Source organism: Coffea arabica, chromosome 8e (assembly GCF_036785885.1).
Source record: "Coffea arabica cultivar ET-39 chromosome 8e, Coffea Arabica ET-39 HiFi, whole genome shotgun sequence".
Lineage (NCBI taxonomy): Eukaryota > Viridiplantae > Streptophyta > Magnoliopsida > Gentianales > Rubiaceae > Coffea > Coffea arabica.
Window position 1 is genome coordinate 48,501,885 of NC_092324.1, and position 15,137 is coordinate 48,517,021.

At 34.9% G+C, this 15,137-nt stretch overlaps 1 protein-coding gene and 1 long non-coding RNA gene across 2 annotated transcripts; both read left to right on the top strand.

Moving 5' to 3' along the window:
• Window positions 1–1,899: 1,899 nt before the first annotated feature.
• Window positions 1,900–2,814, top strand: LOC140012932 (uncharacterized). Its single transcript, XR_011819892.1, has 3 exons — window positions 1,900–1,985; window positions 2,530–2,581; window positions 2,748–2,814. It is a non-coding gene; the product is annotated as an uncharacterized lncRNA (long non-coding RNA).
• A 1,905-nt stretch (window positions 2,815–4,719) lies between these two features.
• LOC113704968 (uncharacterized) lies at window positions 4,720–5,768 on the top strand. The gene is made up of 5 exons (XM_072061160.1): window positions 4,720–4,727; window positions 4,808–4,895; window positions 5,101–5,220; window positions 5,342–5,434; window positions 5,619–5,768. Exons 1-5 carry the CDS (start codon window positions 4,720–4,722, stop codon window positions 5,766–5,768), a joined length of 459 nt encoding a protein of 152 aa, XP_071917261.1.
• The last annotated feature ends 9,369 nt before the right edge of the window (window positions 5,769–15,137 follow it).

Here is a 15,137-nt window from a genome sequence, read left to right on the forward strand (position 1 = left end):
GAAAAATGATAAGAATGACGACGAAACTCAAGGTAAATGGTCAATATTGCGAGCAGGGACGGAACTAGAATTTGAGACTCGGAGGGGGGGGTGCAATTGAAAATAGTAGATAAAGTCTGAAAATTTAAGTTCAAAATTTGCAACTCAATAACTAATATATTAACATACTCAAAATAAATTCACTAGGAAGTCGAGAAACAATGAACAGTACTAAGACTCCATCGATGAAGGTCACTTAAGACCGCCACAAATTGTGACAAATATGTGGGAGGCAGGGATTGAACCCCTGACCTCCAGCATCACCTTTAATGGTGATGACCACTGGACCAAATGGCCAGTGGCATGTGGCACCTAATTCAATACGGAATCTTTGGTGTTTAAAAAGCTAAACACTAGACCTATATGACAATACTAAATTGAAATTTATAATTTTCTGTAGGTCATCTGCGTGGAATTCAATGGCACATCTAAATCACATATAAGTTACCATGTAAATATACAATTGTGATATTTTTCTAAATTAACTACACTTTTTTCAAAAATTAACACTTGAGACTCCTCTTAATGAGTACCCGTTAACCAATTAGGTGTTCAAATAATATAAAGGTTGGTTCTCCCGTATATATGTTATACAACTTATGTCGTTGTAATTACTAATATTTTTATTTTATGTCTAATCTAAAGCAATACAAATGAAATTCGAATGAGATTGTATTTCCTTTTATCTTTTGTTTCCTTTCTTTTTTAATTATAGTTCTTTCATTCCTAATGAGATTGTATTTCCTTTTGTTTTTGGTTCCTTGTTTTATTATATTTCTTTAAATCAACCGTAGAATTGGAGTTTTGTTGTTTTAGGATATATTTGTGTGGAGAGGAAAGAGGGACCAGGTATAATGATTAAACATTTTACTTGAAAGCGTCAAAAAACTGATAGGAGATGGGAATCCTTCATGCAACTAGAATAAGAGTAATTAATGAATTTCAATTTCAGGTTTCCAGAAATATTTTAGATTTTTGGGAACAACTATTGCCACTACAATCAATGTAATGAATACATAATAAATCTGGCAAAGAATTAAAAATAAAGTAAAGGATCTAATCTAAAACAAGAGATGGACATGACTGATAATTTTCCATTTATACATACCTAGAATGAAAAGAAAGAAACAAATAATCAAAATTCTATGGCCTAGAAAACTATCCCCTTCTCCCTTTATACCTTGAGTCAAAGAAAGAAAACAAATAACTAGAAATCCACAGCTGGAAAACTTTCCTTCATTACAAACTATTCCCTTTCCCAAGTGCCCTCATTAGAGAAATTGAGTAAACAAAAGCAACTGTCAAACTCATATTTGGTAACAAAATTATAGAGTAAAATAATATTATTTTTTCTCTACTTGAGAACAAAATAGGATGGAATGTCCCTTTCTAGCTCCAATTATCGCATGATTTCTATAACCTCTGACCCTATGCTATATTTCTGAGAATAAAAAATAAAAGTTAAAATATGCTGCTGAAAATCAAGAACATACATGCATATGCACAAGGCAAAAGTTGACGAGGACAAGTGCTTTGCATCTGTATCATTACTACATATTCTTTTGTTGCATACAAATATATACTCCATAATTTGTACCTCCGTCTACCCATTTTTGTTTTTAGACAGGAAACCAAGAATTTGAAGATTCCATGGCTACCTACTCACCATTCATCATCTTTATCGTTTCTGCCTTTTCTTTAGTTTCATTCTGTTCTTCCCTCCCTTTCATCCTACTCCATGGTAGTCTACCGTGTTTTTTATTTTTTTTTTCCTATTTTAAGTGCATTAAGCCATATTGCACAATCGCACCTTTTCTTCTAAAATCTTGTAGTTCAGATGGAAATTTTTTCTGTCCTGTAGGACTTGGCGATTCGTGCTCAAACCCTGGACCTGTGCTTTACACTCAGCAACTCAGATATCTATCAGGATCTCTTGGATTTTGTTTGTATGACATTTTTTTCACGACTTCTTTGGTTCTTTTTCCTTGTTTCTGAACCATGGAGATTGTTTATCAATTCATAGTTTGTTGATATGTAACTATAAGATTATGAAATTAACCCCTCTACCATTTTTGGACCTTCGTATAAACTTCACTCGATTTACTATCCTCGAATTTTGCCAAACTCAAACGAGCTTTTTCCTCTGAAATTCGAGGTTGTACTCTATAATATAACTTATCTAAGCTTGCTGTTTAAGACTAGTTTTAGGACTCAAGAATTCTGTTTCAAGTTTGAATATGACTGATTACTACTAGATTTTGGTACGTTATTATCAGCATTGCACCTCAACATTAATTCTTATGTTTTAGTGGGAACATATCCGTTGTCCACTCCTTTCATGAATATCATATTAGTAGTCCGAATTGAAATTTTCAAATTTGCTCTCTTCTACGAGTAATTTGCATGTAATACAAACAGACACAGACAAGTTACAATCAAGAGGAGAAATACCATCTTTTTTACGTTATACTTATAGTTCCTCTCCTGCAGAGAAGTTGGAAATGGAGCAATAACATCCTGGGACACTCCCTTGGAGGCACAGGTGGTTGATTAATTTGTTGTATATTGCAAGATATTGTCTACTTACTATTGACTAAAGATCAGATTACGTTCATATATGACTAAAGATCAGGTTATCTTTTTTACAGTTAACCTGCATATATGATATCCTAAATTGTTACCTTCAAGTTTCATTTTGAAAATTTCAGGTCGAAGAAGTTTGTAGAAAGGTGAAGGCAATACCTGAGCTCCAAAATGGCTATAACATTGTTGGTCAATCCCAGGTGATTATTAACTCGTGTCTATGCCATATTGTCTGTTTCTTGCATATTGTTGTCTCTTTCATTTTAAGGACTCTTTTCGTTTTGGGTATTAATTTTATTTGAAACTTCCCTTTAACATTCACAAGAAAGCAACGTATTGTTTTATGCTTTCAAATATGTAACATTCTTTGTAAAAGAACCGGTTTTTGTCAAAGGTTGCCGTAGGATTGCAGATGCGTAACAATATCAAAATGGATTGGTTTCCTTTTTTTTTTTTTTTTTGGTTTTTTGTGGGCAACAAAAGATTGTTAAGTTTGGTATATCATCACCACATGTAACAACTTTGGGTTCTTTTTCCTTAAAATGTATCGGAAAATTAGTCTTCGAATCTTTAGTACATAATCAAGTTTGGGTCGAGATCTTGATCTAGTGCCTAATGTTGACCTTCAAGGGTTTTGGATTCAAATCCTATCCCCTATTTCCTTCTTAATTTTTCTCCCCTACTAGAAATTTTTTTTTTTTTTAAATCTAGTTTGGAAGTATATTACCCATGATTAACGAATATGATTCATGAATTTCTCCAGCCACGATTTTTTTAATCCTAATTGTTTAGCATATTCTGATTTCCATCACCCGAGTTCGTGATAGCATTCCATACCATCAGCATTAACTATTCTCATTGCTATAACATTTCCAAAATTGCAATCTGTTTTGCAGGGTAACTTGGTTGGCCGAGGTCTGGTTGAGTTATGTGATGATGCACCACCTGTAAGAAGAAGCAGCTAGAACTCTGATAATTAGTTTTTTTCCTGTTCTATAATTTGTTCTTAAGTCTTTCTTTAAATATCTATATGGCTACTTTGTTATTGTAGAATGAGGCTGTATTTTTTTTTTAAGTGGACAGGGTTTAATAGTAACTGAATCTAAGAAGCATTTCTTATGTGTTCATGTAATTCATTGCATTCACCTTCTCTAAGTTCCAACCATTACATTTGAAGCCAATTTTTCTTATGCATTTGTATCCACAAAAGCCTCCTGGTTGGATTGTATAGTAGCCCCACCTACTTCTCAGTTTCGCATTTTGAAATTGTTAGACATAACTCTTATGATAAATTTTGGCAAGTCCAACTTCAAATCTCCATGGCTGATAACGTTATCTGCAAGAAACTAGGGAAAAGCTTCAACAAGTAATATAGGAATAGGTATCTGCAAAAATGTATCTGGAATCTTCATTTCCAGTACGTTAAGATGCGTTGATTTTCCAGTATTCTTAAATCCTAATGGGTTCTAATTGTTGTTGTTTGTTGTTGTCCTCCTTTTTTTTTTTTTTTTTGAACCATGATTTTCTTTACTCTTACGCTATTGATACTACCTTCCTCTTTCAATTGATGAAACAGGTAATAAATTTTATATCATTAGGAGGGCCTCATGCTGGTGTTGCATTTATTCCTAATTGCTCTCAAGTAAGCTCTCTCATAACATTGTCATTAGTCTTCCTACTATGGCATTTCTAATAACAGACTTGCTTTATTGGCGTAACATCTGGAAATTTTTTTTTATTGGCTTAATATCTGCACTTTCTTTGCAACCAGGAGAAGAAAAAAAAAGAAGCTAATACGGTTAATATTCACAGCAAACAGTAGAAATTGATATTACCGAGGACAAATTAATGTTACAGATGACTTGAAACAAAGACCTGTCTATATATACTTTCTGAGTTTGGACTTATATGAAGCTGTGGGACTTGAATATTCCGTTCTTTTTTTTTTTTTTTGGGTAAAAATGAATTTTCTGTTCTATTCAGTTTTTGCCACATAACATTAAACTGTACAGTAATTGATTTTCTCTTCATTTTTGCAGTTTGATGCCCTCTGCAGTCATTATGCTGCATTGCTCGGCCGGGGAGTATATACAAACTATGTTCAAGTATACTTAAATTATCTCTTCCGTTCTGCCCAGTTGAGTTAAAGATGCTGGCTTGAAACTTTTTTGATTTGCGATTGCAGGCTCATGTTGCCCCAAGTGGCTATACCAAGCTACCATATGTCAGTACACAGTTTTCTACTTGATAGAGCATTTCCTAATTCGTTCTCTGTATATCATCTTATGGTCATAGGAGGACTTCTGCTCCCAAGATGACATTAGATGGTTCCCTTTTTTAACTGTTCTACATTTTCCTTAATACAAAATTGTGCATGTTATGAAATTAGTTACTAACAAGCTGAAAGGGTGTCAAACTTATGTTTTAGATTCCCAAGTGTTAGCATCTGAAATTTTTATTTCTTCGCTTCTATTGCAGGATTATTTGGTATATCTAGCGAAGTGCAGTTTTCTCCCAAAGCTTAACAATGAACTCCTGCAAAAAAATGCAACCTACAAGCAAAGGATAACTAACTTAAAGAACCTTGTGCTTATCATGGTATGGCAGATTGCCTGTCGTTTAAGTGCGATCCTTCTGTTTCTTTTGGCTTAAAAATGATTGACGTTGCGCAGTTTGTGCACTTGAATCATTTTGTTATCTTAACTTTGTCATGAAACAGTTTCAAGAAGACGGTGTTGTGAAGCCAAAAGAAAGCTCCTTATTTGGATACTACGCGGATGGGATTCCCGGACCAGTTCTGCCCCTACAGCAGGTAATCAAATTGGATGATAAATCAGTCCTCTTTTTTTTAACCCTCCTTCTCTATGCTAGCAACTAAACATTGGTGGGGAAAAATGAAATGACTGCAACATAAAGATGTTACTTGATCACGTAGGATTTAGGCATGCAGAGTAATGATAATCCGGAATCCCTTTGACATGAATTGTTCCTTGCAGACTCGGCTTTACACGGAGGATTGGATCGGTTTGAGAACTCTGGATGAAACAGGAAGGCTCAAGCTGATTAGTGTGCCCGGAGTTCACCTTCTGATCTCCCTGTCCGATACAATGCGATATGTCGTTCCATACTTGAAGGATGGCGCATAGGTCAAGCGTAAAGGGCCATGCTGTAAACGAGTTCTCATGCGATCTGCTCTAATATTTAGAAAGCAGGTTCTGAAGATTGGACAGAAAGAAGATCTCCTCAAACTAATCATTATAGTCTCTCCTGGACCATATTGGATATAGTTTACTAATGGTGGTGTCCTTTTTTCTAAAGAGAGACAAATACTTCTCTTTAAAATCCTCCTCCTGTTTTCAGAACTACTCATTTTTATACGGATTGCAACGTCTACGTGCTATTTACACAAGATGACAGTCAAGGTTGTTTAGGTTAGCAAATCAATATTTGTTCGATACAATCTCAGTACTGATAGTTAATTGTTGGAGTAGGACACCCCACATACATTTTAATTTTCACAACAAAAAGAAATTATTATACCCTAACAATAATAGCCTGCACACAATTATCTGGACCAACTGTTAGTTAGAAAATCTGATACTAAGTGATAATACGATTTAAGCGACAGAAAATAATAATAATAAATATTGAAAGAGTATAATTGTGATTCTACTATTTATACTTTGAATCTTCTTTTGCTAATTATACTTGGCCAACAGAGAAAGTCCATAACCTTCCATCAGGTTCAGAAACAAATCTTTGTAAGGTTGTCGGAAGTTCGGACACGATGCAATCTATTGGTGGCTGATCGGATAACTACTGGCAATGCGCTTTCCGAAGTTAACAAAAGTCTTATAGTCATTCATTGGAAGTCGTCTGATAAGAATGTTTAGTAATGAGCAAGAAAACAGAGAATGGTGGTGCCGGATACGTCAAAGCAGTTGCCCAAAGAATTACCATTACCATCCAAAATTGCGCTACAATCCAAAGAGTTTCGACAATTTTAAGACATAATTTTGTAATGGAAAATTTGTCCTGCACTCTGTTTAATAGTTATGATTTGGTCCTACTACAACACTAAACTAGTATAATTAGTCCCTCAAATTTACATATGTTTAGATTATTCCACCGCCCCTAACTTATAGTAATTCATTTCCTACTTCCACCCCACAATTGTAAACTGAACACAAATCAACTTTGTAGTAACAAATCTTGACAATTCCAAAATTATGAGGGCGCAATCAAACCTTTACAGGGACTTTGCTCACAAGAAACAGTAGTTATTGCCTGCGGGCTCTGCTGCGGCACTTCCCACAAATTTCCGCTACATGCTTGTTTGTTTGCTAACGAGAGCCCATAAGTCATAACCCGACAAACCTTATACCTGGAGAGTCAGCCGACATTGAACTTCTCATATTAGCTTGCTACTCTTATAAATCAGCTTGGCCACAAGGCAAAGAGCCGAAGACAGGGCTAGTTACAGGAGTTTCCTCCGTTTTCCTGTAAGTTACGATTCTTATCAGCTCATTTAGTTTTCCCCCACTTTCCCTGGAGAGGGAGTTTTCATGCTTCTTCCTGTCTTGTTCAACATATTAGTACGTGATACTGAATTCATGGTGTAATGATACGCATTTTACAGGCATATTTATTGCTAGAATGGCGGCACCTGCTGAACCAACAAATTACTACTATTTCCTTCGCTTGGGCAGAAACTCTAGTCTGCAATTCAGGTACACTGCTATCAGTACTATCCAGAGATACTGCGATTTTCCAAAACCGCACGATACATTATTATCCCGTTGCCAGGCCATTTTTGCTTTGACTGTCACGGTGTTGCTTAACTTTCTCCAACTCAAGTATCAAGGAAAAGACGAATCTCCCTTTGAAACACGCCCCAAGACCACGTTGTTGGCCCTCGTCAGTTTGGTCCTGTACTTCTTGTCATGCGATGTCAAGCTCAGAATCTCTGGAGATGATCCTAATAAATATGTCCATTTCCTCGTTCACAGCACCATGACATTCTTCGGTCCTGTGTCATTGGCATCTCTATCATCAATCTTTTTCCCAGAATCGGTTTGCCCACTTCTGTTTTCACTATCCATTTTATTTTCATTATATCAGTTACCCCAATCCCAAATTAAGAAATCATGGGAGTGGTTAAAATCCAATATCATGGACAGGCTCTATCAACGGGCACAACAGTATGGAAGGAGAAGGCTCCTTTCAGTTCAACTTCCTTGGCTCCGACAACTAGCCATCAGAGACGAAGTACACATAAATGACAATGTTCCGGTATAAATCAAAAGAATGAATATGGATAACGACCCCATGTAACATAAATTTTATGTATTCTGAGATGTTTTTAATATATGAATTGTGAGTAATACCTAATTTGGCTCCTATTCAATGGATCTCCTCTCTATCAATTTTCCACAATGTACAGTTAGATGCTTGTGACTTTCATTTAGGGTAAAATATACTCTACCTCCTGTCATTTAGCGATTTTTGCATATCCTCTTATGGTTTTAAAAGTTATAGATAACCCTTTTCTAGTTTGAACTAAAGTATCAAAATAACGGAAAAAATCCTCTATAACATAGTCACAAAAATGTCAAGATTGCCTTTGTTTAAAAATTCAAATGACTGAATGTGAGCAAAATATATAAACATAATATATATGATACTTTAATCTCTTATGATTTTATGTTTTATCACATAACTTTCTTATAATTTAGTACTTTATCACATAACGCCTTATGGTTCAAAATATATACATAACCCTATGGTTAATAAATAATTTCCAACTATGTAGGGGTGTTTTTGATATTTTAATTGACTCTGTTATAGAATGCAAATTTTGTTACTTTGACACTTAGTTCAAATTATGAGAGTTATGTATAGCATTTAAACTTACAAAGGAGTTATGTCAAAAAGTGCTAAATCATAAGAGGGTAAAGTATATTTTACCCTTTCATTTATTGATAAGAGTTAGGATTAATCAAAATTAAAAGTGATCATGTCCTTTCCTAGTAAATAACACATGTGTCATATATTTAAATGTGCATTGTGAATCATGCCATGTTTTCACACTTGGGTATTGACTTGGCCAAATTCAAGGGTCAAGAGTCAATGAGTTCGATTGGGGTTAATTCAAATGACATCATAAATATATCATAAATATTTATTAATAATATATAATCAAAATAATATATAAAATTTATCTTTAAATTTGTGGTTTACAACTTCAAAAGTTTAGATTTAGTCCAACAAGACTTTGTAAGAAAAAAATTATAAGTCCAAAATAGTGATTGACATATCGAGGTCATCCTCATAGAAGCCATAACTTCAATATGATGCTATTAATAAAAATTAAAATGTTATGTAAAATATCTAAAAGTGTGTTAATATCAATAAAGGTGTATATATCTGTGTTTAATGTTTCAAAACTATTTAATAAGAAAGTGCAAAGAAATTAGAACAAGCAAGTAGCAATTAATATAATTCAATGCATACTTGTAAGTTTAAAGTTAAATTTATGGACAATATTTATAGACCGTGAAACGTTTCTAGATATGTTAATAGTTTTTCAATATCCAAGGGGTTAGAACATAATATTGAAAAAGCTTTTTGAACCCCACATTATTCCCCCAATTCGTTCCTCCTTTTCCTCTAAACGCCGACAAAGGCTCCTTCTATTCTTATGCTACATTTTCTTATTCTTCTTCTCCAACCATTCATGTCCACTGTTTTTTTTAATAATCCAAAAAAGGATGGAAAGTATCATAAGCTCTCAAGTCTCAAGCCCGTCGACCGTGAAAACTCTTAGGCAACTACTCCAAACGTTTTGAGAAACAAGCCTTAGATTTTGTCCGCTCTTTCTGTTTTTCATTTTTTTTTCTTGAATTTTTGCTTCCATTCTTATTTCTTCTTTCTTTTTAGGATCTCCATTCTTATATCATTAGTAATTTATTCTCAAAACTCACAAATAATCAAACTTTTATTCTCTCTTCTTCTTCTCTTTTTCTTTCTTTTTTTTGCGGTCTTTTCCCTAGATTTAAGATTAAAACTTGTTTAGAAAAAGATATCGAGGACTAATGTGGTGGCTGAATTGAAGGAGTCGAAGAGGTGAAATGGGTTTGTACTTTGCAGAGATGTGAGAGATCAGTAGGGATCAGAGGCAAAGAGGAAAAAAAACAGTCAACAAAAAAGGAAAATAAAAAACCAAGTTCTCACTGGTTTTACCGATTTCCGGTCAACTCGAGTTTTGACTCCAAGCCTAGATTTGACCGAGTTTCTATCATCCGGATTTTTAGGACAATTCGGACCGGACATCTGATCGATTCTCGGTTGAATTGGTCAGACCGATTAATCCGATCCGAGTTTAAAACCACTGAAAAATCATGGAGTAAGGATCCATCGAAAAGGAGCCAAAGCTCTGCATAATATGCTTCGCGAGTTATGTTAACTAATGATGCCCAAGCCCGTGTAACGGAATAGGTTTTATTAGGGTTTCCAATTTTATGTTAAAAATTCTGCGTTGGTTAATTATCAATTCTCCGTTAAAAATACATTGGCTTATTTTGTGAAGATGAAAGATTAAACTAGTAGCTTATAATGCATGAATAACTGAATTGGCCGCAACTCCAAAGAATGAGGGACCAAAATAGTTTTTCTTTAATAGTGCACGTAGTAGCAAGTGACTAATTCCGTTATATTTCTCCAACTTTCTAGTATTAGAATTCTTACATGGGCTTCATTCTGTGAAGATGAAAACCTAAATTAGTAAACGATGCCGTTTAATGGACTAAATTGCCACAATTACAAAGATAAATGACCAGAGTGCTCGTTTTTCCTGTTTCAAGACAAAATACACAAGTGGTTCAAGTCCTTGAATGCATAGAGTTTAAAATAAATCAAGTCAATTAGTGGCTTCATTGGGGGCCCTGTGTCCGCATTGACCAAAGGAAGTTTTGAATTTTAGGCATAGAATTTTTCAAAAATTCTATTTTTATCTCACTTATTTATCAGTGTGCCCTCACTTATTTTAGAATTTGTTTTTTTACCTTGATAATTGGTAGGAATTCATTACAATGTGTACCTATGAATAATTTGATAACAATTTTCTACATAAAAAAAAAATGATGGCTACAAGCATAAACTCAGTACTCTAGAGATCGAGTTTAGTTAACTTGTGAGTTTTTCTATATTAAAAAAAAAGGTGGTACTTTAATGAGTTATAGAACATTGGAGGGCCCTTTACATCATCTTGTTTTATTTATTAATTATTTATATAGTTACTTATTATCATTTACTATATGAATATCTTTAGTGTTCCATAACATTTGCAGAACTAAAATAATCTTAATCTATTTGTATCCCCCACTGAAATATTTTTCTGCCTCCACCACCTAAGTTAATTCAAGCTGAGCATGTCATATGGGTTTACTTTGTAGATCGTCTCTATTTTCAATAAATATTGTGTAGGGATTAATAGACTACACTCATAACTTCATGCCATCCTCTTTCTATTTTTTATTTGATTAAAAAAAAGATGAAAGAGTTCTTACTCCTTAAACTCTGAGTTTTGTGGAAGCTTCACCTTGCAAATTGAATCAGAAGTGCGAGGCCTACTAGTGCCAGATGATGTTGCCCGTGTCTTCGATGTTTATGGCACTCTTTTTTTTTTTTTTTTGAAGCAAAACAAGAAGATAAGAGTATAATTATCATCCTACTGTTTATACTTTTTTTCTTCATTTTTTCTTAGCTAGTAAAGGAGTCCACATCCTTCATACTTTATTGAATCGTGCTAAAGGTGATCAGAAGTTCGGGCAATGAGAAGATGAAAGCACGATTATCATACTACTATTTATACTTTTTTTCTTCATTTTACTATTTTTAACTTAACCAGCAAAGAAGTCCACCGCATCCTTCATTACTTTATTGAATCCTGCTAAAGGTGATCAGAAGTTCGGACATGAAAAGATAATTGTTTTTAAATACGATCCCTTGGTGGTGAGATAACTAGCAGTGGCATGTGATATCCAAAGTTAAAAAAGGTCTAGTCACAGTAAGTCGTAGCAAGTCATTTGATAAGAATGTTTATTAGTGAGAAAGGGGGACCTGAAAGAGATTTTTGGTGCAGAAAAGGTCAAAGCAGTTGCAGCAGGGTGGAGGGAGGAAATTCAATCAATATTGAAAAGCCACTACACTCGAAGAGTTTCAAACTGTAGAACTCACAAAACAATTTTGTTGGGAAGACGAAAATTTTCAGTTTTGTTATTTAGCCTTCAAATTTTCTCTAGTTCTTCTATGGCAATTACAACTCGCCCACCTAAGTCTAATACTAAGACACATTAGTCCCTCAAATATACATATAGACACTATTGCTCCCAGTGTCACAATTTCTGCACCAAGGCATGAAATGTCAAAAGAACTTTTAAAACATATATTCACAGTAAAGGTTTTCAAAAGTTCATTATCTAGACCAAACCTTTTTTTTAAAAAAAAAAAAAAATCTAAACCAAACCTGAGTGTGTACAGAGACATCTGCAGTTCCCATGAATTTTCTACAAATGATGTTTGTTTGATAACGTAAGCTCGATCGCGACAAACCCATACTTGGCTGTACCATAAAAAATGGGAATGATATCACACCTTTCTGTTTTCTTATTAGCCGGCTCCTCTTATAAATTAGGTCGATCAGGCACAAAGGCACAAGGCACAAGGCACAAGACAGAGCTAGTGCAGGAGGCTGCTCCCAGTTGCGGTAAGTCATCGCACTATCAGCTTAATTATCAAGTAGCTTTCACGCTTCTTAGTTCTTGTCTTATCGTATTTAAGCACTTGTTCTCGATTGATTATTATAAATTCTGATATTGAATAATCAAATTTTTTGTGATGTTTTTATTTACTTTTGCATCTACCATTTTATAACTTATGCTCGTTCGGATTATTCTCCACAATTACTTTTCATAAATCAATTTTTGCAAATTCTAAAGCAAATGAAAACAAACCCTTCAAATAGTAGTACTAAATTCATGTCAATGACACTTTTTTACATAATTGCCAGAATGGCGGCACAGGCTGAAGCCGCAAATTACTATATCCTTCGCATGGGCAGAAATTCTAGTGTGCAATTCAAGTACACTACCATCAGTACCGTGAGATACTACAACAGTTTTCCACAGCAACAGGATACATTGTCCCCTGGCCAGGCCATTTTTGCATTAATTGTGACGTTGTTGCTTAACTTTCTCCAACTCAAGTACCAAGGAAAGTATGAATCTCCCTTTGAAACACGCCCAAAGACCACGTTGTTGGCCCTCATAAGTTTGATCCTGTATTGTCTGTCAGGCGATCCCAAGCTGAGAATCTCTGGACATCATCCTCCTTTTATTCAGCGCCTTGTTCTCAGCAGCATGGCATTCCTTGGTCCCCTGTCATTGGCATCGCTATCATCAATCCTTTTCCCTGAATCCCTTTGCCCGCTTCTGTTATCGCTATCCATTTTGTTTTCTTCGTGTCAATTAATGCAATCCCATATCAAGAAATTGTGGGATTGGTTAAAAGCTGTAGTAATGAACCGAGCCCATCATCAGCCACAACAGTATAGAAGAGGACTCCTTTCAGTTCAACTTCCTTCGCTCCCACAACTGGTAATTCGGGACGAATTAGACATGCATGGCATACTTCCGGTGTAGCTGAAAGTTAATGAATTTGGATAATCAATTCGGCCGGTGATATGTGTATGCATCCTAAGATGCATTTGCAGTGAATCAATACAGTGTATGCATAGTGAGAAGTGCTTCATGATATGCTTCCTTGCTTCACGGGTTATTGTGTTCCGTACAATGTAAAAACAAATAAATTTAGTTGGTTTAAAATGTTTTTATATGAATATATATTTTACACAACTATTGGCATGAAGAATGATTTGGTATATTTGTAGCTTATCTTTTTCTTGGAAAGAATATATGTATATATATTAAAGTCATCACCCACTATTATTGTATTCATGGGCGAGATATCACACATCAAAGGTGCCCCTTTTTAAAAATTGCATAAATGATCCACCGGCACAAAGGAAAAAAAAAAAAAAAACAAGGTTGTCTCCTTCCCTTTATGATCATTAATATGTTTCCTTTCTGATAGTTTGCCGACAAAATATATGTTACGCGTAATCTTGACCTCATATGGTTATATAAAAATCTCTGTCTATTAACTCCAAATAAACATTCTTTGTCAAAATTCTAGGTGCCTGCCTTGAAAAGAAACTATAGAACTTATATCTTCCACTCTTCAAAAGATTAGGACTACTTAGATGATGATGATGATAAGGCCAAAATTGAACAAGAGGTAATCCAAGGCCAGACCCCAACAGCCCAAACGAACCTAAGCACAACATCAACACGTGGCTATGTCCCCTTTCCAGTGCAACCTTTGTATTTGTTCCCCAAATCTTTGTTTGGTTTTCATCCATGTTTGATTTATTCATATCACCTTCTCACGGGGAGGGAAGAAAACGAATTGGAGCGTTTGAAACCTGGTCTGAATCATTTGGTTCAACTGGTTGAATTGAGAACCGGTCATAGTTCCGGTCTAATTGTGTATGAAACTTTAAAAAATTAAAAAAAAAAACTGATCAAATGTGTGCTAAAGATTTGGGTTGTAATACTTTGAAAGGTAAATCTCGAACTGGAATTCAATATCTCATGCTCTTGGCAATGATAGGATATTGCATTTAGAGAGAAAAGAAGTGTAGGCTTGTTAAAAATGAATATAGGGATAAGAACATAATGTAAGCTATTTTCTATTTCTCGAGTTAAGTTGTCCAACACAAACTTTTCGTTTCAAGACTTGATCACGGCCGAATGCCACCATTCTTAATTCTTGAAATGTTCTAGAGTGTTATTTTTATTAATAGTCATTTGTTGATTGATTTAGTGTGGTTGTATTACCCTATATTTTTAAACTCGAACTAGATCGACCGATCAAACCGGTTGAACTGGAAGCCGGCCAATTATCCGGCCCAATCCACCTGAAAAAACCGCCTTTAAAAAACTCGGTCAAACCCGATGACCGATCAAAAATCGGGTTTGATCGGGAATTGACGAAATCGGACAAAACCCGGTTTTTTTCCTTTGCTGAAGTAAGATGGATGCTCCTGATTGGTTTTGCCCAGATGAAAAGAAACCAGTGCTTTGATTTAAAAGCCCTTCCTGCCAAACCTCCTTAGCTAACCTTCACTTTCTAAAACCCAAAATTTTGACCAAACATGAATGAAGTTCCCATGTCTTAATTCCCAAGTGGATCCCAATTCGCCATGCTTGAGGTGAACAAACACACAAAAGCCATAGAGAAAGTTGAATTGGATTTAGGAGAAAGAGAAAAAAAATGAAAGAAACGAGCAAAAAAGAGAAGAGAAGAGAGAAGGGGGGAAAAAAACAATGAAGAAAAGGGAGAGCTTTCAAGTGAGTTTATTGTGTGACATAAAAGAAGAGGGAGATAGTTGGTCA